This window comes from Castor canadensis, chromosome 10 (genome assembly GCF_047511655.1).
Source record: "Castor canadensis chromosome 10, mCasCan1.hap1v2, whole genome shotgun sequence".
NCBI lineage: Eukaryota > Metazoa > Chordata > Mammalia > Rodentia > Castoridae > Castor > Castor canadensis.
The window spans coordinates 64875529-64902002 of record NC_133395.1 but is presented as its reverse complement, the minus strand read 5'-3'; the positions used below and the strand labels follow the sequence as shown (position 1 = coordinate 64902002).

Sequence of the window (26474 nt, the reverse complement as noted above, 5' to 3'; positions counted from 1 at the left end):
AGTGCTCCCAACCAGCACTTTCTAGCAGATGCATTCTCAGCAGACAGTCCTTGCCTTTCTAAAATGTTTACTTACTTTCTCAGAGCAATGATGCCTAGGTTTTCATTTGGCTCACAACCTGAACCATCAGATTTTTTGTTACTTCTCCAAAGCAGAGTGAATTCACACAATTTTGTCAAGTCATATGGACTCATCATTGCATTAAGATCCCAACCAACTGTGGCCTGCAAGTTCTTCTAGAATATCTTGTGGGGTCACCATTTCTAGGTAGCTTGGTGGTCTGATGATCAGTCAAATATGAAGCTGTTCCATGCTGTCCTAGTGAGAGGCAAATGCTTATGTTCATGCAACTTACAAAGCTATAATTCAGAATTATGATATCAAGTTAACTTTACTCTAGTCCCTATTAATTAGTAGGTGAGGTTTCCAGATTTCTGCTTAAGTTGGAAACCACCAATGTGGTGTTCAAAGCACAGCATACTCCCAGGTCCCATCTTGTCATCTCTCATGTCTACTTGACAGACCAAACTCTATTTGTTTTTATTTAAATTTTATTATTGTTATAAGCAATAAGCCAAGAGAAATAGGATAACAAAAGTAAACGTTTAGGATAAATAATTTCTTCCTTATGAATCAAAACACACGCATACACCCATCTTCCTCTCTGTGAGCTACTTCCTCTCTACTGACCTGTTGTGCAAGCAGTTACACAAAACAGTCCACAGCAGAATGTGAGTGGGGGATACTGCAAGCTGAGCAAAAGACCCCCGGTGAGAAAAGTTTCTTGGTCTAGATTACTAGCTTCTCCACGCTAAGTGTACTTGTGGTTTCATCCTCTTCATTTGATCCAAAATATCCTGGGAGGTCCAGCATCCTCTGCTCGGCCTCAGTGAGGCCAAATGATGTGTTGTCATAGAAGGCAAACTCAGGGTGAGCAGGGAAGCTCTGACACTTGTCTTTTCTGCATTGAGAAGGGCTCAGGGGACTGACCCTCTGATAGCTATCTTGGGGGGCAGTGGGAGATGACTGCTTCCTTGAGACACTCCTATGACTGGGGGATGGCCCCCTCCGAGATTTGCGAGGCTCTGTTCTCTCAACTCCTGCCACTAATCCTGCCTGGCGATCCCCCAGGTCTGGTTTCCTCGTGGGCTGCCCCATGGTGTAAGATTTAGGGAGAGGGCTTAATGGATCACTGGTTCCACCCACCCCTTGGAAATGCTCAGATTTCTCAGGAAGCAGGTGGGCACCTCGACTGGAAGGCCTCAACCTGTCCTCTGTCTGGTCCCAAGTCCGTGTCCTGGAACTATAGGTGGGGCCCTGGCGTGGAGTCAGAGTGGACATACTCCGCTCTCGGAATGGCCGGGCTTGCTTGGTTTCATGAAAACTAGCTGTCCTCCGGAAATGGGAATTCCTGGAGTGGTTCCTCTCCGATGAGCCCCCTTTGCCACCCATGTGCCTCATCTGTGATTTGCGGATCAGGGTCTGGCTGGGGCTGATGGCACAACTAGCTGGAGATACACTGAAATCCAGCCTGGCGGGAGGCCTCTCCCCAGCACTCACCACGGGCTGATCCAGAAATGGAGATCTGATACGGAACTTGTTTGCTGCTGCTGCTTCTGGGCTGTCCAAGTCTAACTGGGGGCTGGTGGCAGCATCAATGGCGGTGTCTGTCAGGGGACTCTGAGATACATGGTACACTTTGGTGGTTTCTGTCAGACCTTTCTTCTTCATCTCCTTCAACTGCTGTTGGGCAAGGCGGTAGCTAAACAATGGGGGAATTATCTTCTGTGCATTGGACTGAAAGCTCTCACTGCCAGAAGCATCATCCTCAGGAGTCACCTGTGCACTGTGCCTGTAGGTCAAAGGAATGCCCATGTCCCCTGGGCTCCCCCCAGGCCCATCACCCCCATCCGAAAAACTCCCACGCTGCTCACTCAATTCACAGATGTTCTCCTCATCTGAGTTCTTCCGGAAGCCTGGGGAATGGATGGAGTTGTGTCGCACAGGGGTGCTGCATTTAGGGGGCCGGCCAAACCTCCTCCACAGTGTGATAAGCACAGTGGCAACGATGATGAACAAGCACAGGGATATCCCAGTGACCGTCACGATGTTGTTGGACTTCACTGGATCCTGGGGTGGAAGAGGAGATGGGCCGGATGGCCGGAAAACTACAAAAAGAGGAAGAATAGATTCTTTGGTGTTGATTTCTCTGCAAGGTTTTAAGGCCTTTGTGTTGCTTGTTCTGATTATCAAAGAAGTTAAAGAGGAGGAGGAAAAGAAATGAGGGCTGGGATTTCTACCCTTACAAATGGATCTCTGCTGAGAGCTGATGCCACACAAGGCTTCACGGTAAAGAGGAAGGGAGACCACAAAAGGGAGGAGGCCAGGGAAACCAAGATGAGAGAGACTTCTGTGCCCAACAACTCCTGATGAAGCTCCTCTCACATTATCTGCATTGAAGCAGGAGGTACAAAATGTCAAGGCAAAAATCAAGGTTTTCATTTGTAACAATGCAAACACGGATTATCTCTGTACCTGTGAGAGGTATGTGGAGCAATTCTTAACAAGTATAAAATCTGAAACACAAAATGATGTAAGTAGGTTGTGACTATACTTGCTCAATAATTAGAGAAATTTATTGAGGAAAATGAGACTGGCAGCATATGTACCACTCTTTTCTCCTCTAATATCCAGAAACTGTCTTTCTGAGTACAGATGCCACTGGCTTCTCACTTCTTTTCAGCTGTCCACTTCCTTCCCACCTTCCATGTGGCATCAGTTTTTCTTCCCCACTCTTTAAACTGTTTTGTCCCACGGTCCTCAAAATGTTTCACCAATAAGTAGATGCCACCTGGATCCACTGCCTATACTGCCCCCAAAACACCTGGAAATCTGAGATCAACTAATGCCATCTGACTGCAACTCTTTCCCCCTTGGGTACTGTCCACCATTCAAGCCCTTCCAGGCACTGTGCTCTGCTTTCTCATAGCTCTGTGCTTCATCTCCTTGGCCTGTCCTCTGCTGTTCCCCTTGTGCCTTTCTATTGTACGAGGATGCCTGATTATAAACTCCTTATCATCCCCAACCTTCCCACCTTCCCATCTTCCCATAGAGGATGCCCTTGGCGTCCTTGCTTGAACTGAGACTCACCCATTCCCTTCCACTCTCTCGGGGGTAACTGTTACACACACTTCTTAATTAGCAAACAGGGCCAGCAGTACAGTGTGTCCCCAATTTCATTCCCAACTGCCAAGTTCAACCAGTACTCCTTCACTTCCACATGAAACTTCTGCTACTTTGGTGCCCATGCCAGCCACCTAGACCATCCTTCTGCTCCCCACCCCAACACCATCAATCACTCTAGCACCTGGGATCCTGTTTTTGTCATTGCAGAGCTAGGACAATCCCAGCAACTTAGTGTCCATCCAGCACCTAGGTCTTTCCCATTGTCCATAGCTGCTCTTCCAAAAAAATTGTTTTTGTAGTACTGAGGATCAAATCAGGAGCCTCATACATATTAGTCAAAATCTGTACTACTGAAGTGTCCTTCCAAACCCTACTTCTGGAATCTTAATTTTCACCGCCCCTTCTTGCTGTGTTTGCTCCCCAACTCACTCATGGTTGCTACACTGTATCTTCCAATTTCACTAAGACTTTCAATTCTCTAACCTTCCCTTTCCTCCTAATCTGCCAGCTGCCTCCTGGCCTCACTCTGTCCCTAACCAACTCATACCCATAATCCATCACTGACCCCATTTTCTTTCCAATACTTCAACTTTCTGGCTCTAACACTGAGCTATTCCCACCCCCTGCAAAAGTTCACCCTAAACAAACTCAGACACATGAATCCTCAGTTGCTGTTCACAGTCCCTGATCACCAGAAGGTGGGGAAAAGGCCATGAATGCTGGGCATGGTGGCACATGCCTATAATCCCAGTACTCTAGAGGCTAAGGCAGGAGGACCATGAATTTGAGGTCAGCCCAGGCTACATAGTGAGACCCTGTCTCAAAACAAAAATCCCATGACTATGCAGGCTGTGCCTCTGCATAATCATAGTGCTCAGCCTTGCACTGCCCACAAAGCCTCCCATGAGTTACTAAGCAACTCTCTCATTCATCCCCTAAAAATACCTGCTTCTGATTTCACCACTTCCTCAAGCCCTCTACCCAATCTGCCTCCCCCATAGTCAGGGAGGTCATCAAAAAACAGAACCAATCAGACAGGTACACCCCCAGCTTCTTCTGCCATCCTCCCTGCCCCCATAAACTTCTCAGCAGCTGTACCTGTTTACTTCCTCTTTCTCACCCAACTAGGGGGACAAGAGTCCTCCTACAAAAGTGAGTCCACCAATATGTGTTCTCTATTATATATATCCTTTCTCTAAAAGGATCATCCCTCTGTCCCAATCATCCCCAGCATCTCCTCTATGTGACTCCTGTTACTCAGCATGGAAACACACACAAACTTTTGTCACCTTCAGTACACTCTTCTCTTACTCTCTCACACTGCCAATTGCCAGATCTTATTCCTGGTCTCCCCAGCCACACACTGACATATTGCCCCATCCTCACCCCTGTCGCCTGCAAACTGCCCTCGGGATTCCAATGAAACAGCCTCTATCAAGGTCATGAATGAATGACCTCCTAACTCCAAAAGTAAAGGTGATCTGTCCTGCAGCGCTAGCTACTGTCGGGTGCCACCTGGAACTCTCTCACCTGCTCAATGATGGTACTCACTCCTGTGATTTGGAGAGAAGAGCAGGAACTTTGGATCAGGGCGATTCATATACGTTAGATGTCCCGCCATGTCCATCTCAACTTGTCCAAGGTTCAGCATCTCCCCCCGGAACCTGTGCCTCCTCTGATATTCCTGAGATCAAGGGGATGACACTGTCACCCAAGCAGTGGCCACTACTAGACTCCTAGCTTTCCTCCTTCTTGCCGCTCTAGCACTCATCACATTTGGAGTCTTGGCACCCCCTCCCTCAGTCCTCACAGCTGGCACTTTCATTATCACATGAGTTACTGAAAAACTCCTAAATCGGCACCTCTTCACCACACCTACTGTTCTGATTTGTACTCCATGCTATAGCCAGAGGTCCCTCTAAAATGCCCTCAGGCAGGATCTGGCTCCTGCACACCCACCCAGCCTGTTTTTTACCACCCCCTCCTGGCACACTATCCTAGCCACAGGAAACTAGTTGTAGTTTTCTAGGTCTCTTACTGAGCCACCTTCTTCCAGGCCTTCATTCATTGCTCCCTTGGTTAAAACTCCCAGGCTTGCCTCATTCACCTGGGTGGTACCTTCTCAGCTCTCAAACTTCAGCTCAAATATCACCTGCTCCAAGAATTCAGTTGTTCCTGTCATGGATCATCCACCCTGCAAGATTTCATAGCAAGCTGTGGATACCTTTATCATTGCAGGCCCTATATTTTACTGTGTATTGTGCCTTTTTATGTACCTCCCAGGTTACACTACCGTAAGCCCTTTCAAAATGAGGACATATCTTATTAAGGTATTTAATATATTCCCAACAGTAACTTGCACATAGTTGGTACGCAATGAGCATTAGTTCAATTAATTGATTCACTATTAAAAAGACAACAGTAAAATAATCAACATTCCACCAGATGGAATGTGTGTATTACAGCAATTGGATCCCCCTACTTTCTAATTGAACAAGAAAGACCAAATTAATGCAAAGCTACACTCAGGCCTGGCATAAAAGTATTCTTTGAGAGCCAAACAAAACTCTGAACTCCCAACCCACTGAAAGCAGTTGAAGGGTGAAAGACTTGTTCCCTGATTAATTGTTTCTTTCATCTGCACTGGCTGCTGGTGACAGTAGGTAGCAGTGTTGCTATCATGGCTCTTAGATCAGTTATCTTTTGACTCTGCTTGGCTCCCTTAAAAACCACAGCTGGAAAAAAGCCTGGAAGCTACCAGCTTGCCCCATCCCTGCCTCATTCAGTCTTTCCTGAGTCACCTGAAGAGAGGAAGATCTCCTGATGCTAGGCAGCCTGAAAACAGAAGTGGGAAATAAGTGATATCAGAAGAAGAGAAGACTTGGAAGAAAGAATCATTTTTTATCCAACTAAGTATTCATCTGAGGTCTGTTTAGTGTAGAAGTAGGCATGTCTTTAGCATTTATCCTTTTTACTAATTAATGATGCTTGTATTTACAAGTCCAACCCAGAGTTACAGAATTAAGATACCAGAACATGAAATACAATCACATTTCCTCCAAAAGGATTGCCAATTCCAGTTGCTAATGCTTGTGTAGAAAGCCAGATTTCTACACAAAAGTATCCAAGACAGACAACTTACTATGGAGTCACTTCTTGTCCTGTGATTCCTTGTTTATGAGCATTGCCCCAGAGTTAATCCTCCTCCATGGCCCAGAATCCTTTGTGTGTAATGTGGAAATAATAGTGCAGATCATTCCTTGGCCCCTGTGGATTTCAGCTATCACAGGTACTCGTGTCCTTTCTATAGAATGGATTAGTATGTCCATAGAATCTACATACACCCTTCTGTATATTTTTAATAATTTCTAGGTTACTTATAATACCTAGTACACATAAGTGCTATGTAACTAGTTGTGATACTATACTGTTTCAGAATAAGGATAAGGAAAAGGTCTGTACATGGTCTGCACTGATGAAATTTTTTCTGATTATTTTCCATCTGTGACTGGTTGAATCCATGGCAGTAAAACCTGCAGATATTCAGGAGCAGCTACACCGACTTCCTATATGTAGGAACCTAGAAAAATGCCTTCCAGGCAGTAAGCTGTCAAGATCTGAGATCAGCAAATAATACCTGCCTTGTGGAATTGTATCTGAAGTCTTGGTATACAACAGGTGGTCAATAAATGGCTGATATTCTACTGTTAAAAAAAGAACAGTAGAAGCCTGTGGCAATAGATTTTAAATTCATTTGAGTATTATGGAACTCTGGATAGAGTGGCTTAACACAATGTACCATCCCAGAACTGGCAGAGTAAGGTGTATTTGGAGGAACTTATACACAGAAGGAACTGTGGAAAGCAAAAGGAACTTACAGAGAAATGGACAGAGAAGAGAGCTTCAAAAAACAGTCTGAGATGTAATTGAAGAAGTAGTGAATTCAGAGAGGAGACCCAGGGCTTATGAAGAAGACGGGGTAGACTGAGGGCTGGGAGAAGAACTTGGGGCTACAATAAGAAAAAGACAGAAGAGAGAAATGAGTTCTTGGCCAGGAGTGGCAGTGCATGCCTATAATCCCTGCTATGTGGAAGGCATAGATAGGAAGATCTTTGTCTGAGGACAGCCAGGCAAAAGTACAAGACCCTATCTAATAAACAGTCTAAGGCAAAAAGGGCTGGAAGCATGGCTGAAGTGGCAGAGCACCTACCTAGCAAGCAAGAGGCTCTGAGTTCAAACCTCTTACCTCCAAAAGAGAGCAGAGAGACAGAGAGAGAAGAACCAAGTTCTTCAGATGCTGAAATACTGAAGGAAAGGAACAAGGCATCTAGCTGGAAAGCGAAAACAGCAAGAAGGATTTTGTTTTGTGGTGCTAGGGAATCAAACCAAGGTCCCTGCACATACTAGGCAAGTCCTCTACCACTAAGCAACATCCCCAGTCCATAAGAAGGATTTTAGAGGCCAGGATACTGGCTGAGCACATTGCCAGGGGCCTGCAGTTTGGCTAAAAGGTGGTCTGAGATCCAAATAAAACCAAGCACCTAACTCCCCCACATCCCACAGGGCCAAGGAACTAAGGACAGACTTTGAAATCTGAAAATGGAGAGAAAAAGAAGGTGAGACTTGATGGAAGGACTTTAAGGGACAGAACCAGAGCAGATGCTGGCCAACAAACCAGGGGCTGTCTGTCAGGAGGTGGGATGGTGTGTGGAACTACAAGAGTCACTCATTGCTGGAACTATGTCACACAGACAAGATCAGGCTCCACAAACTTAACTGAGTCATGTGAGTATCCTTACACGAGAGGATAGTCCCCAGGTGATAGCACGAAAAAATATTCTACCTCCTCCTCCCAGATGGGGATAATAATGAATAAATTTAGGTCACAAAGGGGAAAAGACAGTGTCTTGCCCCATTTTGATAATAAATAAACTATGTGGTCCCCTCAAGCTTCTTGGGATGGCAGAGAAAAAAAAAAACTACTGGAAAAATATTTTACCAGGTTTTTTTGGGGAGGTAGGGTATGGGGGTGGAGAGTGGGGAAGGAATGGAAAAGCAGAGGGAAAAATGACAAAAGATACCTATAATCTTAGCACTCAGGACGCTGAGGCAGGAGGATTCCAAGTTGGAGGCCTGTATCAAATAAAAAAAAAAAAACTAAGGAAGAAATGAATGTTCTCCTCCCACTCCATTTTTGTATTTTAAAAGTTATTTAATATGCCTGAGTCTTTAAGTAGCTATATTCCTTGTCATTTCTCTCCTCTACTGTGTTAGATCCCATCATCTCACAGGCAAGTTACTTCTCAGCTCTTTCTGGTCTTAGACGCACTAGTGAAGACAGGGTTAGAACAACCCAGAGAAATCTCAGAGCAGATCTCAATGCAGACTGCTGGTTCAATATTCCCTCCCGAAGAGGCCCTGGGGGAGACTCACAAAGGAAGAAAGAATACCTACCAGCACACTCTTCCAGGGAGCACAGGGAGGTCTCTGAGGACATTCCAGGGCAGCTGGGTCTGGAGGGGAAGGAAGTGAGACACGCTCGGCGACGCTCTCTGACACCATCCCCACATGTGGTGCTACACTGGCTCCATGGCTGCCATAATCCCCAAGTTTCTGCAAGGATATAAGTCATGCTTTCAATGCTAGTTCATTTGAGGATCAGTATTTAACTGCACCCAAATGAAGCAGCCAAACTGAAATCTCAGGTCTTAAAAAGTCATGTAAAAATACTCTCAGAGAAGGAGAAATCTGAAGTGTTACTCCTAACCTTAAAACAAAGAAAAGCTGTATAATCTAGAAGCCACCAGACAGCTGAGGTCACAGGACAACGAACCAGCCTGCATCAGGAAAGACAGGCCCCTCCAAGGAAAAAAAAGGAGATGCAACATTTGCTTACCTAGGATAGACTCCAGGACTCACCCACACAAGCTGGTGCAAGGCATCCATCTAAATATGTAATGAATTGCTAAAAGCCTAGGGCAGGTGAGGATGAGAACACAGAACCCCTAGGAGCAATATAACAAGGGAAATTATACCCAGGCAGGCTCTTTTCTAGGGATCTCACTTGAAGCACTGAGGTCAAGTGCAAGACAGGGTAAAGCCTCTCCCCAGTGCAAGTCTGGAGAGGGAAGAGATATATTACTGGGGAAAAGACACAAAACCTGATCCAGATCTTTTCCCCACATACCCTCCCTCCATAGAACAACAGCCATAACCACTGAGCAAAAGGCAGCATCAGTTGAGACCACTCAATCCTAGGGAATAGAAAAAAGAAAAAAATCCTTGGTTCCTGAGGAGAATCTGAAAATGTCCTGGGCCTACACTGTTAGAGATCTTCCACCTCTGGGTGGATCATCAAGAAGGCCCCATCCCTGAGTCTCAGACACAGCAACTGCCAAAGAAAAGGTTAAACCACTACCGTGTGGCAAATAACAACACCACAGTGCTGGAGGAAAGGCAAAACCTGTCTGATCTGCAGGCTCAAGCCTAAAGCTGAAGGTGTAACAGAAGGAAGCTTGGAGGAAAGCTCTCTGGCAATGCAATGCCCATCCTAAACACAGAGTAACTCTGGAAAATACTGAAAACTGTGGAGCACTAAGGGTAGCCATAGCAACAGGAAAAACCCCAACATGGCACAGTTCCTTACTACATTAACCCAATACCCACACTGAAGACCTAGTGAAAACAAAGATATCTCATTCCCAGGCATAAATACTACTTCTTCCATGTCTACAGTTCCAAACAAGATTTTCGGCTCTCAAACAATAATTCTGAGATGTGCAAAAAAGCAATGAAAAACCAATAAACTACCAAAAGACAAAGTGACCAAAGAACCAGCCTCAGATATGACCTATTAGAGAGAGAATTTAAAATAACTATGATTAATATGTTAAAGACTTTAGTGAAGTATGTGAACAAGATACATAAACAAATAGAACTTTTCATCAGAGTTGCAAACCAGAGTCAAATGGAAATGTTGGAATTAAGAACAGAGATGAAGAATGCCTTCTATGGGCTCAGAATAGATTAAACACAGATGAAGAAAAAACAGTGAATTTGAAAATAGATAATAGAAATTACCCAAACTGAAACACAGAGTCTATGAGTTGAATATGTCCCCCAAAAAGCAGTATTAGAAATGTGATGCCCAGTGTGCCCGTGTTGGGATGTAGGGTGCAATGAGAAGGTGTAATGGGAAGTGTTCAGGTCCTGCGGGCTTTGTCCTCATGAATGGGTTAATACTGACTGTAAAAGAATTGAGCCTACAAGACTGACCTCTCTCACACACTCAAATTCTTTTGCCTTTCCACCTTTTGACACAGGATGACACAGCAGGAAGACCTTGGCCAGATCCAAACCCCTTGACCTCAGACTTCCCAGCTTCTAGAGCTCTAAGAAATAAATCTATACTCTTTACAAATTACCAGTCTCCAATATTCTGTTGTAACAGCACAAAATGGTCTAAGACAAAGACAGTAGGTGAAGAGTGAATAAAACAAAAGACCAAAGTGCTATGGAATGATCTCAGCTTCTTACACATGTCATTGGAATACCAAGAGGAAAAGAGAGGTCAGGGGAAATAACTGAAGAGATAATGTCAAAAACCTCTCCAAAGTTGATGAAAGATACTAGACCACAGATTGAAGATATTCTTGAAACATCAAGCAGTATAAAATACAAAAAGGAAACAAAAATCTTATACACACAATATTCAAACTTATGAAAAACCAAAACCAAACAAATATGAACTCAGCAAAATAGTAGACTTTAACCCAAAAGTATAATTGTAAAATTAAAATTTATAAATAATCTGAACATGTCTATTTTAAAAAAACAGATTGTTGGAGAGTGCCTATCTAGCAAGTGTGAAGCCCTGAGTTCAAATCTCAGTACCGCCAAAAAAAAAAAACCCAGGGATTTGTCAGACTGTATTATAGGAAACACCAACTATATTCTGTGAAAGAAAAAAAACACAAAGCCACTTTACATATAAAGACATATATAGGTTAAACGAAAAAGGATGGAAGACATATCTTGTGACTATTAGGAGAAAACTGGACTGGCTGTATTAGAATCAGACAAAACAGGATGCAGAGCCCAGTCTCTTACCAGGGATAAAGAAGAGCATTATATAACAATAATTCAGGAAGGAGCCTGAATTAGGTGTAGATCCACCTAACAGAACTTCAAACTACACAACAAAACTCCCAGGCAGTCTTTTTGCTGTTGTTGGCTTTGTTTGTTCGTTTGGTTTGGGTGCTAGGGACTGGACCCAGGGCCTTGCACATGCTAGGCAAGTGTTCTAGCACTGAGCTACATCACCAGCCAAAGAGCCAATATTGACTGATACATGCAAACTTCTCTTCAAGCAGATATGCTATTATTGCCAAAAAGAATAATGGAATTGTTCCCTATAAAGAATTAGCCTGTGTCCTTTCTCTATCAGCACCCACCCAACCCCAAGACTCATAAGGTCCTGGCAACAGTAAACACCCAAACATTCTCTGTATAAAAGTATCTTTTCATCCTTTAGGAACAAACATTTCTAACACAGCCAAAGGTGTACAAAGCACTACAAAAACATAAGGAAAATGTGTAGGGCAGATGCATTCTCAGGGGAGCCAAGTGGTGCAATCTCTGGAGTGAGTCATGGAATATGAGTTCTTTACAGCAATTAAAAGTCTCTGAGGATTTGCACAAGAGTGGGAGCATTACAAGCAAGTATCCTGGACTAACACCAACTAAGGTGCGGTAATGATGTTCCATGCAGAGGTCCAACTGAACACAATATTGGTTCTGTGCCTCCTGGATCACACTGTGCTCCTCGTGTGATAGAACAATGAGCAGGCTTTGTCCACAAAGCTTCAGAGCTGCTCAGACACTAAGCCCCCAGTTGAAAAGTTTTGAGAATCTCATATGAAAGTCTCTTTGAGTTAAACTATTGTGATTTATTTTTGAAAAAATCCCTTGTGAGTCCCATGACTGAACTCCAAATTAAGAGTCCATATACTTTTTCTCCTCATATGCTTGTGTTTAAGACCACAAAAGCTAGAATTAGAAAAGCTAAGAATCTTCTCTCTTTCTCATTCTTTTAGTTTACACAAGAATATATTTAATTTCTTTAATTTCTTTAAATATATAGAGTCATTTGTTGGGCTTTAAATAAAAATTTTTTTAGTGGAGACCAGAAAAAAAAAATCAGTTTGAATCCAAGTATGAATCTTAATGTCAAAACAATCTCATTTAAAAATATTAAGTGTTCTTTTCCCTTGAAAGTTAAATCATGACTTATAGGATAATTAACAATGAAGAAACAGCTGGGGGTGTGACTGAAGTGGTAGAGCACCTGCCTAGCAAGCTTGAGGCCCTGAGTTCAAACTCCATACCACCAAAAAAAAAAAAAAAAGGCAAAGAAAAAACCCAAACATTTAAGCTAAGCTTTTATGTCTATTTCTAAATCAAATTAATTAACAAGAAATCACTCAAATTAAGTAATGATCAATTTAATCAGGCAAAATTTTTAAAATGCCTTAAACACTGGGTCCTTGAAGATCTTTGCTAATAAGAGGAAAATGCTTTGCAGGTGTAAATTTATTAGCTAGCTATAGTTCATGCATGAGACATAAGGAGCAAATAAGCGATACTCCAAATACTCTTTCTTCATGAATGAAAGGCTACTTCATTCGGTCCTGTTTAGATATCCATACATGTGTGCACACTGCACAGCATACCTGTTTGGCCAGGCTCGATGCCTTTTGGGCTGCTAAAAATGATACTAGTTCAGAACAAGCAAAATTTGTCAGGAATGTGAAAAGGAAAATTTGTTTCTGTCTTCAAGACTGAAGGGACTAAAGCCTATGAAATATTCACATCTGTAATATATTTTGCTCAAGAGACCACGGTAACTAAACAAAACATGCTTATAGGAAAATTCTACAGCTAGAAGTAGCAGGAGGAGCAAAGGCACTTTGGAATGTTCAGTTCAGATTTTCTTTGCACTGAGCAAGGTTCACTTACACTGAACAAATCATGCTTCTGCCTAGACTATGTACTGCAAGACCCGGGTCTTCCAAGCAAGGGAAGAGGGGTGGCACAGGACAAGCCAGCCAAAGAGGAAAAAACAGAACCTTTATTTTAACCTAAAAGTTTTTTAGTAGTTAATATGAACCAACAGCTGATTATATGGATGGTCATTACAAAATAGTGACAAAAAAGCAAACATTCAAGCTAGTCTACCCAGGACGCTACCCATGCTAGGCAAATGCTCTACCACTGAGTCATATCCCCCAGCCCATAGTCTACCTGGTTTTGTGTTCTGGCTTTACCACTCAAACACCTTGGGCAAATTATGTAGCCATCTGTGTCTTCATTTCCTCCTCTATAAAACTGACACCATAATGAATAAAGTCACAGGGTTATGAGGTATCAACAGGTTAATAGCCACAAAGCAATAGAATATTGCCTGTGGCTGAGTAATAGCTGTGCAAAAATCATAAATAGTCATTTTTGGCAACATGCAAAATTTGTTCCTATGGTCCAAAGACATCTTTAGAAGAGTAGATAAACATATAAAACATGTTATTCCACTTTCAAAAAGAACTAACAAGAATTTCAGAGAGTTAGTGGCTCATACAAGTCGTGGTGGGTCCCTAAATGATGTCATTTGGAAAAAAAGATAGCCTTTACAGGTCAATTTAAATAGAAAATGAGGAGAACTCAGTTCAGTCACAAATGTATAGAAGGCTGAGTATTCTTTAGCAAAATGGTTGAGACCAGAAGTATTTCAGGCTCTGGAATATTTGCATATATATCATGAGATACCTTAGAAATGGGACCCAAGCTGAAACACAAATCTCATTTGTGTTCCATACGCACCTTATAAATGCTCAGTAATTTTATGCAATATTTGTGCTATGCCTGTGTTTTGTTTTATTTTTCTGTACTTGAGATGCAACATAAGACCTCAAGCATGCTAGGCAAGCACTCTACCACTTGAGCCATGTCCCCAGCATTTTGTTTTGTTTTTTGTGTTTTTGTTTGTTTTTGAGACAGGGTTTCACTTTTTGCCCAGACTGGTTTCAAACCTTGATGCTCCAGCCTCTGCCTCTCAAGTAGTTGAGATTATAGGTGTGTACCACCACACCCATCTAATGCCTGTGTTTTGACTGCAACCTGATCACAGGAGGTCAGGTATGGAATTTTCCACTTGTAGCATCATGTTAGTGCTCAAAGATGCCCAGATTTTGGCGTATTTAGGACCTCATATTTTTGGAGTAGAGATTCTCAACTGATACAAAAAACACAGGAAGACACTGAGGCTCCTATTCAAGTATAAATTTCATTCTTAGTCAAGGTCAGATCACTGCCACATGAGAATCTGTGTTTAGCTCCTATGATTACCATTCCCAGCCCTGATGTTGTGTTGTGTGAAGCTGCTGCACAGAGCAGCACCCCTAGCCTGGGCACACAGAGATCCACTCTCCACCACGCCCATTTTCAGTATCTTCCCCGATGCTTCTGTGGAAAAATCCATCATTAGCATCTTTGGATGCCCAGCAGACTGGTGAAACAAGAGGGTCCTTCTGCCTCAGATGTCTTTAATCGAGCAGCCTATGCTCCTTGATTTGCCTTGGTTCATTTGGATTAGCTTTAGTCAGAATTTTTTTCCCCTGAACATGTATCTTCTTTTGAAAAGATAAAAATATCTTGGATGACTGAATCAATTCGACCTGTTTTTGTAATACTTTAACTGAGATTAGCCAGACCTCAATTCAATTGCATTTTAATAAACACATATTGAAGCCAGGTGTGTGTGCCTGCCTGCGATCACAGCTACTTAAGAGGCAGAGGCAGGAGGATCATGAGTTGAGGCCAGCCTGGGCTACAGAGCGAGACCCTGTCATAAATAAATAAATAAATAAATAAATAAATAAATAAATAAAAAGTAGACCTGTGTTGAGCTCCTTTTAATGTGTCAGGCATACTAAGTGAGCCAAATGAAAACCCACAAGTTGAGTTTTGCCACCAAATGAGCTTCCCCAATCCGCCTTGTGGATTTTCATCCTCATTCCAAGAGGACTGAAAGATTTTGTGTAGAGCAATGGCCTCAGCAAATCTGAATTGTAAACAGCCCCTCTGGCTGCAGTAAAAGAATTATGTGGACAGGTGGGAAACAATTAGGCATCTTTAACAGGAGTTCAGGTAAGCAATGATGGAAATGAAACCAAGTCATGGAACTGGGAAGAAGTGGAGAGAGTAAGACACCCAGGAGACAAGTGCATAGAACTTATTTTTATAGGAGGTGAAGAGGAAGAGGAAGAGGAAGAGCTGAACAATTTGATGGGTGGTGTAGTCCTACACTGAGGAGAAGCTTTGGGGTTTAAGATGATGCATCATGTTCCAGATGTCCTGCTCGTAAGATACCTGGGAAACATCTGAGGGATGACAGCTACTCAGCAGGGGAAGGGCAGAGGAGAGGTTCCTATTTGGACCCACTAGCATCAGGATAGCAATTGCCTAGTGAGTGTATGAAGAGTGAAAAGAGACAACCAACTCTCAAAGAGACGAGACCTGCCTAGGAGACCATGATGGTGCAGCTACGGAGGTGGAGGTAAATGAGTCAGGTATGATGACACAGAATCAAGGTCAGTGAAGATACAGGCTGAAGTTGCTGAGGATTTGGAGACCTAAAACTCATTTACTGGCTGCTTTAGAGACAGTATTTTCAGGGGAGAAATAGGGGTAAAAGCAAGTTTGCAATAGGTTAAGAAGTGAATGAGGCAAGAAAACAAACCCCAAAGTGTAGACATGTCTTTTCAAAAACCTGGGCTACAAAAGGAAGAAAAGAGAAAGAAGGTGATGTCCAGGGAGAACACAGGGTTTGTGAGGGGTATTCTTTGTTGTTTTATGATAAGAAAATTAGATTGGGCATGGAGGCTCATACCTGTAATCCCAATTACTTGGGAGGTGGAGATCAGGAGGACCCAGGTTTGAGGCCACCAAGGGCAAAAAGTTAGTGAGACTTTCTTCCTCTAGCTCAACAAATAAGCTGGGTGTAGTGGTTCATGCTTGTCATCCCAGCTATGTGTGGAGGCAAAAATAGGAGAATCATGGCCCAGGTCAGCCTGGGGAAAAACTTGAGACCCTATTTGAAAAATAAGTAAAGCAAAAGGGGCTGGGAGCATGGTTCAAGTGGTAGAGCACTTAAACCCTGAGATCAAACTCCAGCACTGCAAAAATGATAAAAAAAATTAAATGCATTTCAAAGCCGATGAGAATGAGCCTTCATAGGATCAGACACTTAAAAGACAAGAGTTGGGGGGAGGGAGAGATAATGATTAACAGAAGGTTCCTGAAATGAGCAGAGGTCCACAGTGGAGGGGAGGGTTGACCTGATATTGGAGGAATGACACTTCTTCCATGGTGACAGGAAAGAAGCAGCAGATTCCTGTAGGCTTACAGATCATTGGGAAGAGGGTGGGGTGTTCCTACCTAATGGCTTCCCAGGTGGCAGATGGCAAAGTCAACTCCAAGAGTTAACCACGAGGCAGGGGGTGAGGTCTGAGGAGAGTGGAGAAGGTATAAACGAGCTGCTGTGCAAAACAGGAGCACAACCTGGCCAGGGTGACCTACTGGGTAGCACGGAGACCCAACTATGGGTGGAGGCGTGTGCCATTCATAGTGGCACCAGTCCACTCAAGTGTGAACTTGTCATGTAACCTCAGCGACTTGAGTAAATGGCCAGCAAGTGGATGGATTCATGCAGCGGTATGGTGTGGCCTGGCAGGGGTATCAAAAGACCAACAGGAAAGGAATTTAGGGTACCAGTAATAGGGTGGATAAAGAAATGGGTCACAGATCCTAGGCAGGATAGAAAGGTTAGTGGGAGCAGGCAAGCAAAGGGGAGTGAGTTAAAGGAAAGAGACTCTAAGAAGAAGAGATGGATAGATCTGGGATTATAGTCAGAAGCCTGGGCAGTCAAGAGGGCTCTAGGCTCTGTAGGATGAAGATAAGAAAAGCAGGTAAGAAAACCAGATGATCTCTTCCAAATCAAACCACTTGCTAAGACCAGGCTTGTACCCAGGGAAAGGGAAAGAAACTCAAAGAGCAGAAAGGGAGTTGTCTGGGGGTGGGGAGAGCCAGTGGTAGGTTGCTTGCTTACTATGAATGAAATGAGGCCCTGGGTTTCATCACCGTCACTTGAAAAGAAGAAAAGAGTAGAATGAGCGGTAGTGGATGGCACTATGTAACCCCACTTTTCAATGATTGGACAGAAAATTACGCAAAGAATACCTTCTTGGTTTGAACGCAGGGCTTTGTGCTTGGTAGGCAAGTGCTCTAGACTTGAGCCCCACCTCCAGCCCAGAATACTGAATCTGAAGACGTTCTTAGAGCTCTTGCTGTGATTTCTTAGTAAAGAGGCTTCATTCCCATAATGAATGACTTAAAAGAGATGCTCAGCAGAAAACGGAAGTTACTAAATACAATTTGGAATTTAGTCTTGAATTCCAATCATCTCTGTCATGGACTTCCTATATGATGTAATAATTTAAAAAAATATAGTCTAATAATAGCTAACATTTATAAGAGTGCTTCCCATAAGCCAGGCATTACACTAAGAACATTACATTTACTTCATTCAATCCCTGCAATTCACTAAGGTAGGTATTTTTACTATCCCATATTAACAGAGACCTAAAGAGGTTAAGTAAAGTAAGTGGGTCTGTTTACTGGAACAGCTGCCCTTCCCAAGTATTAGGGAAAAAAACTGCATCTGTACTGAACATGTACAGGCTTTTTTCTTGTCATTATGCCCTAAACAATGCAGTATAACTACTTTCATAGCATATATGTTATATTAGGTGTTAAAAGTAACCTAGAGATGACTTAACGTATACAGGAGGATGTACATAGCTTCCATACGAATACTATGCCATTTTGGTATCCTGGAATTCCTAGAACCAATCCCAAGGATACTGAGGGATGAGTGTACTCTTAATTTTCAGGTAAGGATAATAATGCCAATTGGTACAGTTTGAGGAATGAACCATTAAAATGATAGTACAGTTTACCTAAAGCTCACCTAAATTCTAAATAATAATGTTGATTACATGAAGACACTGGTTTGATTTTCAAATGCTTAAAAATCTCAATACCAACCTATATTTCTCTGAATTAGCATGCATTCCTTCTCTTTTGCAGAAAAATGGCTTCTCCTGGAAACGCCAAAGTTAAAGCAGTATTTATTCTTCCCCATGTCAAACAAAGTACAATTGAACACTGTTCTCCTCTCTCCCAGAGGCAGGCTGTTTTCAGCCAGCTGAATGGTCCTCTCCCCTGGGCTTCTGGGGGCCTCCTTGAAAACAGCAACCACTCCTTGGACGAAGATGCAAGGTGGAGGCAGCACCATCACCTCCACCTTGGACTCACATGTGAATTCTGGCACCATCACTAGTTTGTATCCAAATTTCTGGGCCAGGTCAATGGGTCCTGTGGAAGTAATGACTGAGTCTCTACCAAACAGCTTCAGCACCACAGTGACATAGGCTTCTGGCCCCACAGGGGCACAGCCAAATTCCAACCACTGACCTTGAGTGAGCTCTGTCCTTTTGCTGGTTCTGATCTCTAGTGGCTGTCCAAGACTCATTCGTGCTTCAGGAAGACTGTTGGTGAAGATGACATCCACTAACATGTCAGGCTTGTCCACAGGAAATGCGCACAATGGTTGATTGGTAAAAAGGCCTACCTGGAAGGTTCCTTCTGCTGCCTTGGATGTCCTATTTATGTCCACATGAAAGATGGGCCATTCCACCTTCAGAAAGGCACTTTTCTCCCACCAGGGAACTGGAGTGTTGTCTGTTACTTCTGGAATCATTGTGAACCAGTAGTCACCAGCCTCCTTGAAGTAGAAGCACTCAAACTCCAGTGTTCCCTGAGACTGGTTAGTTAGGAGGTACTTGGCCGTTAGAGTCTGGTTGGTGTTGGCCTCCAACAGCAGGACAGACACATTCCGCAGTGTCCCATTAGCATCGTCAAAATACTGGAAATCCACCAACACTGTGTTGTTGCTTAGCGCTACATGGCCTCGCTCTACAAAGAGGAGATATTCAGCTTCTCCGAGGACTGAAATGAAATGGTCAGATTTGGTTTTTAAAAGGTGCATTAGAGCAGCACTATTAATGACATTAATGAAAACAGCATTTTAAACACTACAGAAGTTGAAAACAAGCCAGGGATGATGTAAAATGTTAAGTGACACACAGGTCCTGGGAGCCGGGCATTGAGCTCATTCCATTCTAAGTGGCTGTGTTCCTCGCCATCTTTCATGATGTTTTGAATAGCAAAATAGGGACAAGTACTCTGAATTCACAACATTCAGCATATATCTTCAATGAAAATCTATGAAGCTAGAGTCGACAGTTCTCAGGTTAAAAGGACAATGCCTAGCATTTCTCATTTTAATCATATTGTAGTTTTTAGGTATTCAGCAGAAATGTATGTACACCAGAATTAGAAAAAGGTTGATTTAAATGACACCATACAAATTTCTATAATTTAAAATATAAGACACTAAATTTATTTCAAGTTATTATATTGAAGACTTGGGAATTTTTACCAGTAGAGGAACCACTGTTCTGTTTATGTGAAGAAATTTTTAAGTGGATAAGAAATGTAGACACATTATTCAGATGGGTCACCCAAGGGACAGAATGACCATTTATGAAATAACCAGGCTTGTCCTTGGCAACTGGTATTGGCCTCTTTAGGACATATGACTACTAGTCTCCCAAGTATTATTCAGTTAGGATCAATCATATCTTTTAAAAAGGGACCCAGCAGAGCAGCTGAAGTGAACAGTACAAAGAACACAGACACACAAGAATCCTTGTTTCTGTTTTGAAACTAATCCAAATGGATATCAAAGGAGGCAGACTTTGGCAATGTGACAATCAGCTGGCCCATGGCTAGAAGAGAAATGACTCTAGATTTAAGGAACTACAGTGTCCCTTTGGTTTGAGAAACAACTTGTATAATTATGAATTTATTATTCTTGCTATATATACTATAGATATCATATACATATGTCCAAAAGGTCTCATGTATTTTTTGTTTGGACTTATAGTCTTGTCTTTAAGATATTTTTATATGCATTTAATTAATGATTGGTAGAATCTGCACAAATATTAATTAGCACAGAAATTTTCTTTTTAAATTAGCTTATCACTTCACCTCTGTCTTACTTGAGATGAGGCTAAATGAAATATATAAAACTTGGGTAGAACTGGATGTTTGATCACACTTACTTGAAAATAAAAGAATAAAGGTTTTTTCGCTTGTTCCTTGAGGGAAAACAGAAGTTGAAGGCTATTCTTTTGTATCTGGAGACAAATCAGGTTGAGGAAGGTGGCTGATTCTGGTACAATGTGGGTGCCGGTTCAGGGGCCCCTCAGGTAGCTTTTGTGTGTAAGTGGCCAAAGAGCCTCCAATACTCACCAAAACCCAAGGAAGGAGTTAAGACTGAGAGCAAAGTCCTATTACTTTGAATCTGAAGTGGGCAGGCTGGTTCTGGAGTGCATTTTAAGATGAAGAGGCCCATGCCACTTAGTTTACTAAGGGGTCTATTTGCAAATGACAGGGATTGGTCACAAGGCTGATCACATTCTGATTGGATGGGAGGCAACTGATGAAAGAGACAGACACACATGACCAATTGGAAAAGGAAATCAAAGATGCAATGGGTGGGGCCTAGCAGGACAGGAGGTAGGCACTGAGGGAGAACTTGATAATGTACTCCTAAACTCCTGTCCTACAAGCAAGAAGACATTCTTCAAACACTACAATTTGGTTCTGCCACATCCTAACGAGCACAGTATAATTCTCGCTATTCTTTTATTTCTCCTCTCCCCATTCTTAATTGAATTTAAAGTAACTGGCACTTCTACATGCTTTTTTTAAAAAACACGTTGCTTTAAAAAAAGAAAAAGCAACTAACTGATAATCATATATTTTGATCCATACCAATTCTAGATGTAAGGGGAAAAACAAGTCTGAAAATACCTTCATTTTCATTAGCAGTCTGTGGTTTTTTTGTTTTTTTTTTTTTCCTGTTTTTGAGACAGGGGCTCACTATGCAGCCCAGCCTGATGGCAGACTTTCGATTTTCCTGTCTCAGCATCCTACAGTGCAGGGATTAGAGGCATGCATCACCATGCCCAGCTGATATTTCACTCTTAACAACAAACATCCTGGCATGGTTTGTTGAAATGCAGAATTTTGATGTTTTATTTATTGACATGAAACCAAGAACACATAATTTTTTGTAAGAGGCTGTCATATGTAGTGCAATCTGTTTTTAAGTAGGGATAGATTATTTTAAAATACATAAATCCCACACTGGTTTTAAACCAAGTGTCTTCTTGTTTAAATAAGCTACTTCTTAAAAAGGAAAGTGTGAGAAAGTAGATTTATTGGATGAAATGAACTGACATGCTTTGGTTCATGATACTATATACAAGCCAGGGTACTCTTTGTCTTAGATCATAATTTTGCCATCAAATTTGAAGTCAATCTCCTTTCTCACACCATCAACAGCTTATATCTATGAAATATCTAGAAATCATCAAAACTAGTGAAGATTATGCCATATTGTTGACTGTATTGGCTCAGTAGTTGCATAAAACTCTGAGAAATGAAATCAAACAAACTGGATAAAGAGAACTAACTTTAAGCATCTCCTATACACACAAACGTTTACAGTGTTCCACATTCTCAATTTTCTTTTACCCTAACAACCCTGTGAAGTCAATGCTCTTGCTAAGGTTGGAAGAGACTAAGAAACACATCTAAGAGCACACAACTGACAAGGACTGAAATTCAGTTGCTTCCAGAGACATTCTAGCTGCAAAACTCTTGTCAAGTGAAACTTGTGTAGGGCCCCATTACACAAAACATCTTTGTGTGGATATGAAGTGACATGACACTCGGGGTAACACGCTTGTCTCTCATTTGTTGGTAGTGTGTTTTTTTTAAGCGTGAAAAAGACACTCAAGGTAAAGTTGGAATCCTGTGTGCAGGATCGTTAACATCCATGTGTATAAACCTCACGATTGTTTCTTTATTGGTACCTAATAGCAGTAAGAGTATGTTCACAATACTCACCATAGTCCCAAAGCACCACCAGCAACAAATTTGAGAAGTCTTTCAACATTGGTTTCATTCTGATCAGCAAAATCCCAGGTCTTTAGTCTCCTCATGTCCTTTTTCACATCCAAATTGGGATTATATATATATATTTTTTTTTTCAAAAACACCTGAAATTAGAAGCTTGAAAAATGATAATTCATTCCATGCAATTCATAAAATCAGAAATGACAAAACCAATCTAAGAAGTCAAACTTTCCAGGTGATAATGACAGGAAACTAGGAAGGACATTAGTTCTCCCTAAGGTGTGATGTCCTGTAATGGTACAAGGTGCTTGAAACTATTATAGCTCATCTGTCAATAACATTCAGGCATGCCCAATGCCAAGATTGCTTTTACAAAACAACCAGCCTCTTATCTTTGTAACATATCCTCAAGTGGAGAGTTTGTGACTTGATTAACTTTATCAAAGCTAATTGCCAATCTGGATAATACACTTTCACATTATTTACATGCTTGGCATTTCACAGTGATCAACTTACTAAATTTTTCCAAACTTCTATGTAGCGTTGGGCTGTATATGTCCACACCCTCCCTACCTGGCTTCCACAAGTGAGCTATTAACATTCCTTGCACAACTGGTGTGTTATCTGGATTGCTTAATTTCCTGATTCCTTGGAGCTATACCCAAATGATAAAAATCTTTGAAAAAGATATTCAGTGCATTACAATTAAATGTGGTCCTGACTTCCCTTATTTGGGGTAGTCTAAGGAGAAACAAATAACAATGATCACCTCCTGCCCATCTTCCAATACTCATTGTTGTTCCTGGTATGAATCAGGAGTGGTGATTCATGCAGCAATCTCCCGGGACCACCGAGGAGGGCAGGGAAGAACTTACTGGTCTGTAGGTCAGAGGGATTTATAGAAAGAGGCACTGACTTTGGTACAAATGCTACACTACTCTATAGAATAAGATGCAGGCCATTTAAGGTATCTTAAACCAGATGACATCTTAACCAAATACCTAGTTCTCCAATGTTTCCACTCCCTATTATTCAGGTGTGTGTGTCTGTGTGTGTGTCTGTGTGTGTGTGTGTGTGTGTGTGTGTGTGTGTGTGCGCGCGCGCATGTGCTGTGGATTGAACCTGCTACACGTTAGGAAAGTGCTCTACCACTGAACTACATCCCAGCCCCACGATCAATACATTTTTAATAGGCAAGCATCTCATATTCCAAATGTATGTTACATCCCTACAGATAAGAACAGAAATTAAGAAGACTGAGTGAAATAAGCCAACATTTGGTAGAAAGGAAACTGGTGTCTCTATGAGCTTTCTTTCAGAAAGAGTGAGTTGAGCAAAGGAAACCGCACTTCCTGAAAGGGAAGTGGAGATTCAGAGTGTAATTTTGCAGATGATTAGACCTCCCTTTCCTCCTCAACACACAAAAAAAGGAAGAGTCCAGTGTGGTCAAACTAGCCACAGACCTGACCCATCCTTTCCCTGAACACAAATGGGGAAAGCTGGCCCAGAACTGCAGGTGAAAGACAGAAAGCGTCCTCCAGCCAGGCATGACGGTCCCCCAGTGCCTGCAATCCTAGCTATGAGGAGGCTGAGGCAGGAGGGTCCCATGGGCTCAGGAGCTCCAGACCAGCCTAGGTCAAAAAACCCTCCATCTCTGAGGCTTCCTTTAAGTCACTGATTCAGTAACTAAACTAAGACGAAGCAACCAACCTCCCAAAAGCTGAACTGGCTTTTCCCAAATTGCTTGCTTCTTTACCATAGTCATTAAAAAAAAAAAAAAGCCTTTAATCATAACTGATTTTGTGATTATATTTTCCTGCTTATGAAAATGGCCAGTTAAACACAGACTTGTGTGATGATCTATATTTAGAGCTGAACAGAGATGAAATTATAAAATAAACTAGCCTACCTGTAAGTCATAGTATGAATTAGGACCACAACCATGGCATGCCTCTTTAATATTTTTATTTACTTTGCTTGCTTATCTTCTTTCAATATGTTCCCAATTCCATGACTAGTTACTTAGAATGGTTGGCTTGAGAATCATTTCACAAAAATAAGAATTTGGGCACATTTTCAACATATTTGAAAATACTTTTATAGGTTAGGTTTTAGCTCAGTTGGTACAGTGCTTGTCTAGCTTGCAGGAGGCCCTCGGTTTGAGCACCAGCAGTGGGCTCAAAAAAAAGGGAAACTTGTATATAGCATTTGCATACATAAAGATAAACACTAAATGTATCAGCTAAGAGGAGGGGAAACGTGAATATTCTCAATGACTAATGCGTCACCCAGCTTTAGATCATGTTTTTGCTAAAACCAGCTAAGTAAATGCTTCTATACCCCGTTCAAGGCTGCGGAAAAAAGGAATTAATTACTCTGGTGTTCATGGAATCCACGACTTGTCAAAGAGTAAGAGGAAAACAGAGGCAAGCTGATTTTGCCCCTCTAACAAACAAGCACACGCCCTTGTAGAGATCTAGGAATAATATTTATTAAGAGAAAAAAACAGTTCCAAAGCCACTCGTGTAAACGGGCTTTATTTAGAGACTCAGTGGAGGCCGCTGTGCCCTGGTCACACTTCTGCACAGCCGCGCGCTCGCCCCAGACACTCAGCTTTCCGAAGGCGGCAAGTCAAGTTCATGCTAGGAAATCTCGCCGGCCCATCGGGGATCAGAGCAAGGCACTTAATGGAGACCGCCTTGAAATGCTTATATCTCATTGCTTACATCCCACAAAGGATTTCTTTTTGGAAAGAAATAAACTCGACTTAGTATTCCAAGTTGCGATTTTTCAAAGATCCCAACAACTCAGACTGGGCAACAGTCACTGGGCAATACCTGCACCAAGGGAGAGCCCACTCCAAGGTGTGACACCAACCCCTTTTAAGTATGTCCTTGAGGGCGGAGGCGGGCGGTAGAGGGGACGCCGCAGCCCACCTGCGTTTCCCAACCCCAGCAGAGCCTCCAGGGTCCCCGCGGCACGGGACGGCGGGCAACTGCCCAGGGCTTTTCTTACCTCTCCAGCTGGGCGAGATGGCGAGGTGACAAGGTGGGCGGGAGGCCTCCAGGGCCGCGAGGCAGTGCGCCGAGCATCCCGCGCCCCGGGACTGCGTGCCTGGCCCCGCGGTGCGCCGCTCCCGCACCCGCCCCCGCCCCGGACGACACCCGGAGGCGGGCAGAGGAGGGCGGGGGTCATTCCGGGCCCGGCGAGGTCCGCCCACCCCCCGCCCCTTCTGGGCAGCTCAGGCTTTCCAGCCCGCCTCCAGCTCGCCCGCGGCTGGACAGGAAACCCGCAGGAAACGCGCGCCCGGGACAGCTCCTGCGGGCGGCCAGGGGACGCGGCCACGCGGACGCAGACCCACTCGGCACACAAGCACCCGCAGCCGGGACCCAGGACCAGCAGCCACTCTCCAGACTTCACTTTCAATCACCTGTCCCCCAGGGCCTTTTTCTTCTGGGAGACCACAGAAGAGCCACTGAGGTGGTATAACGTGTGGGCTGTAAACTTGCTTCCCCAAATGTCATTGAGAGTTTCAAAAGAACACAGTTCAGGTAAAGCGCATCTTCCTTTTCTTCCCCTGGAGCCAGGCATAGTTAGATTAAAAATAACTGAACATTCCAAAACCGCTGTAAGTGTTAAAAGTTGTCTTTTTAAAACAGGACGGAACGGGGTCCCTGTTGTTGAACAGATGTGTGTGCTGAGTAATGTGCAATAGTTTGCCATTTACTTTTTTTCACACAAAACATTTAACAAACAAAACTAAGGTAGGGTGATAGACATCAGAGCACAGACCTCGGAAAACCAGCGATGGGAAAGACACCAGGCAACTTTTGGGGAAGAGAAGATGATACACATGTTCTATTGGTTAGGGAGTGAGTTACACGGATTTACCATGCATTTGTCAAAACTCATCTGACTTAACATCTGTGCAATTCACTGTTTGGGAATTTTACTTCAACTTTTAAAACGTCTAAAAATATGCCATTTGCAGATTTTTAAGCCTACCACTTCAACTTTTAAAACGTAACACAATTATTCACTTACGTTAATACCAAATTTTCTAAGTACTTATCTTGTTAAATAGTTAATACTAGCAGTACTAATTAAATCCATCAATCCAT

General features: G+C 42.7%; 1 protein-coding gene across 5 annotated transcripts; it reads right to left on the bottom strand.

Annotated features, from left to right (window-relative positions):
* Positions 1-533: 533 nt before the first annotated feature.
* On the bottom strand, positions 534-25528 carry Thsd1 (thrombospondin type 1 domain containing 1). 5 transcript variants are annotated; one of them, XM_074043488.1, is made up of 6 exons: positions 25369-25528; positions 22345-22509; positions 18346-19308; positions 8641-8699; positions 4738-4870; positions 534-2168 (listed from the first exon to the last, which is right to left on the bottom strand). In XM_074043488.1, exons 2-6 carry the CDS (start codon positions 22400-22402, stop codon positions 790-792), a joined length of 2592 nt encoding a protein of 863 aa, XP_073899589.1. In that variant the 5' UTR covers positions 22403-22509; positions 25369-25528; the 3' UTR covers positions 534-789. The 5 variants fall into 5 exon arrangements, with proteins under 5 accessions (XP_073899589.1, XP_073899591.1, XP_073899588.1 ...); XM_074043490.1 differs by lacking the exon at positions 4738-4870 and adding an exon at positions 8268-8319 and having other exon boundaries at positions 22345-22496; positions 25369-25527; XM_074043487.1 differs by having other exon boundaries at positions 22345-22496; positions 25369-25527.
* Positions 25529-26474: the final 946 nt, after the last annotated feature.

What these genes read in the sequence shown, in the direction of transcription:
- Thsd1 (XM_074043488.1), bottom strand. Translation starts at nt 22,402, where the DNA reads ATGAAACCAATGTTGAAAGACTTCTCAAATTTGTTGCTGGTGGTGCTT. An exon ending in GGTGGTGCTTTGGGACTATG is followed by an intron (nt 19,309 to 22,344) that starts GTGAGTATTGTG and finishes ATTTCATTTCAG; the next exon opens with TCCTCGGAGAAGCTGAATAT. An exon ending in GCTAATTCAGAGAAATATAG is followed by an intron (nt 8,700 to 18,345) that starts GTTGGTATTGAG and finishes CTTCCCCTCCAG; the next exon opens with ACCCAGCTGCCCTGGAATGT.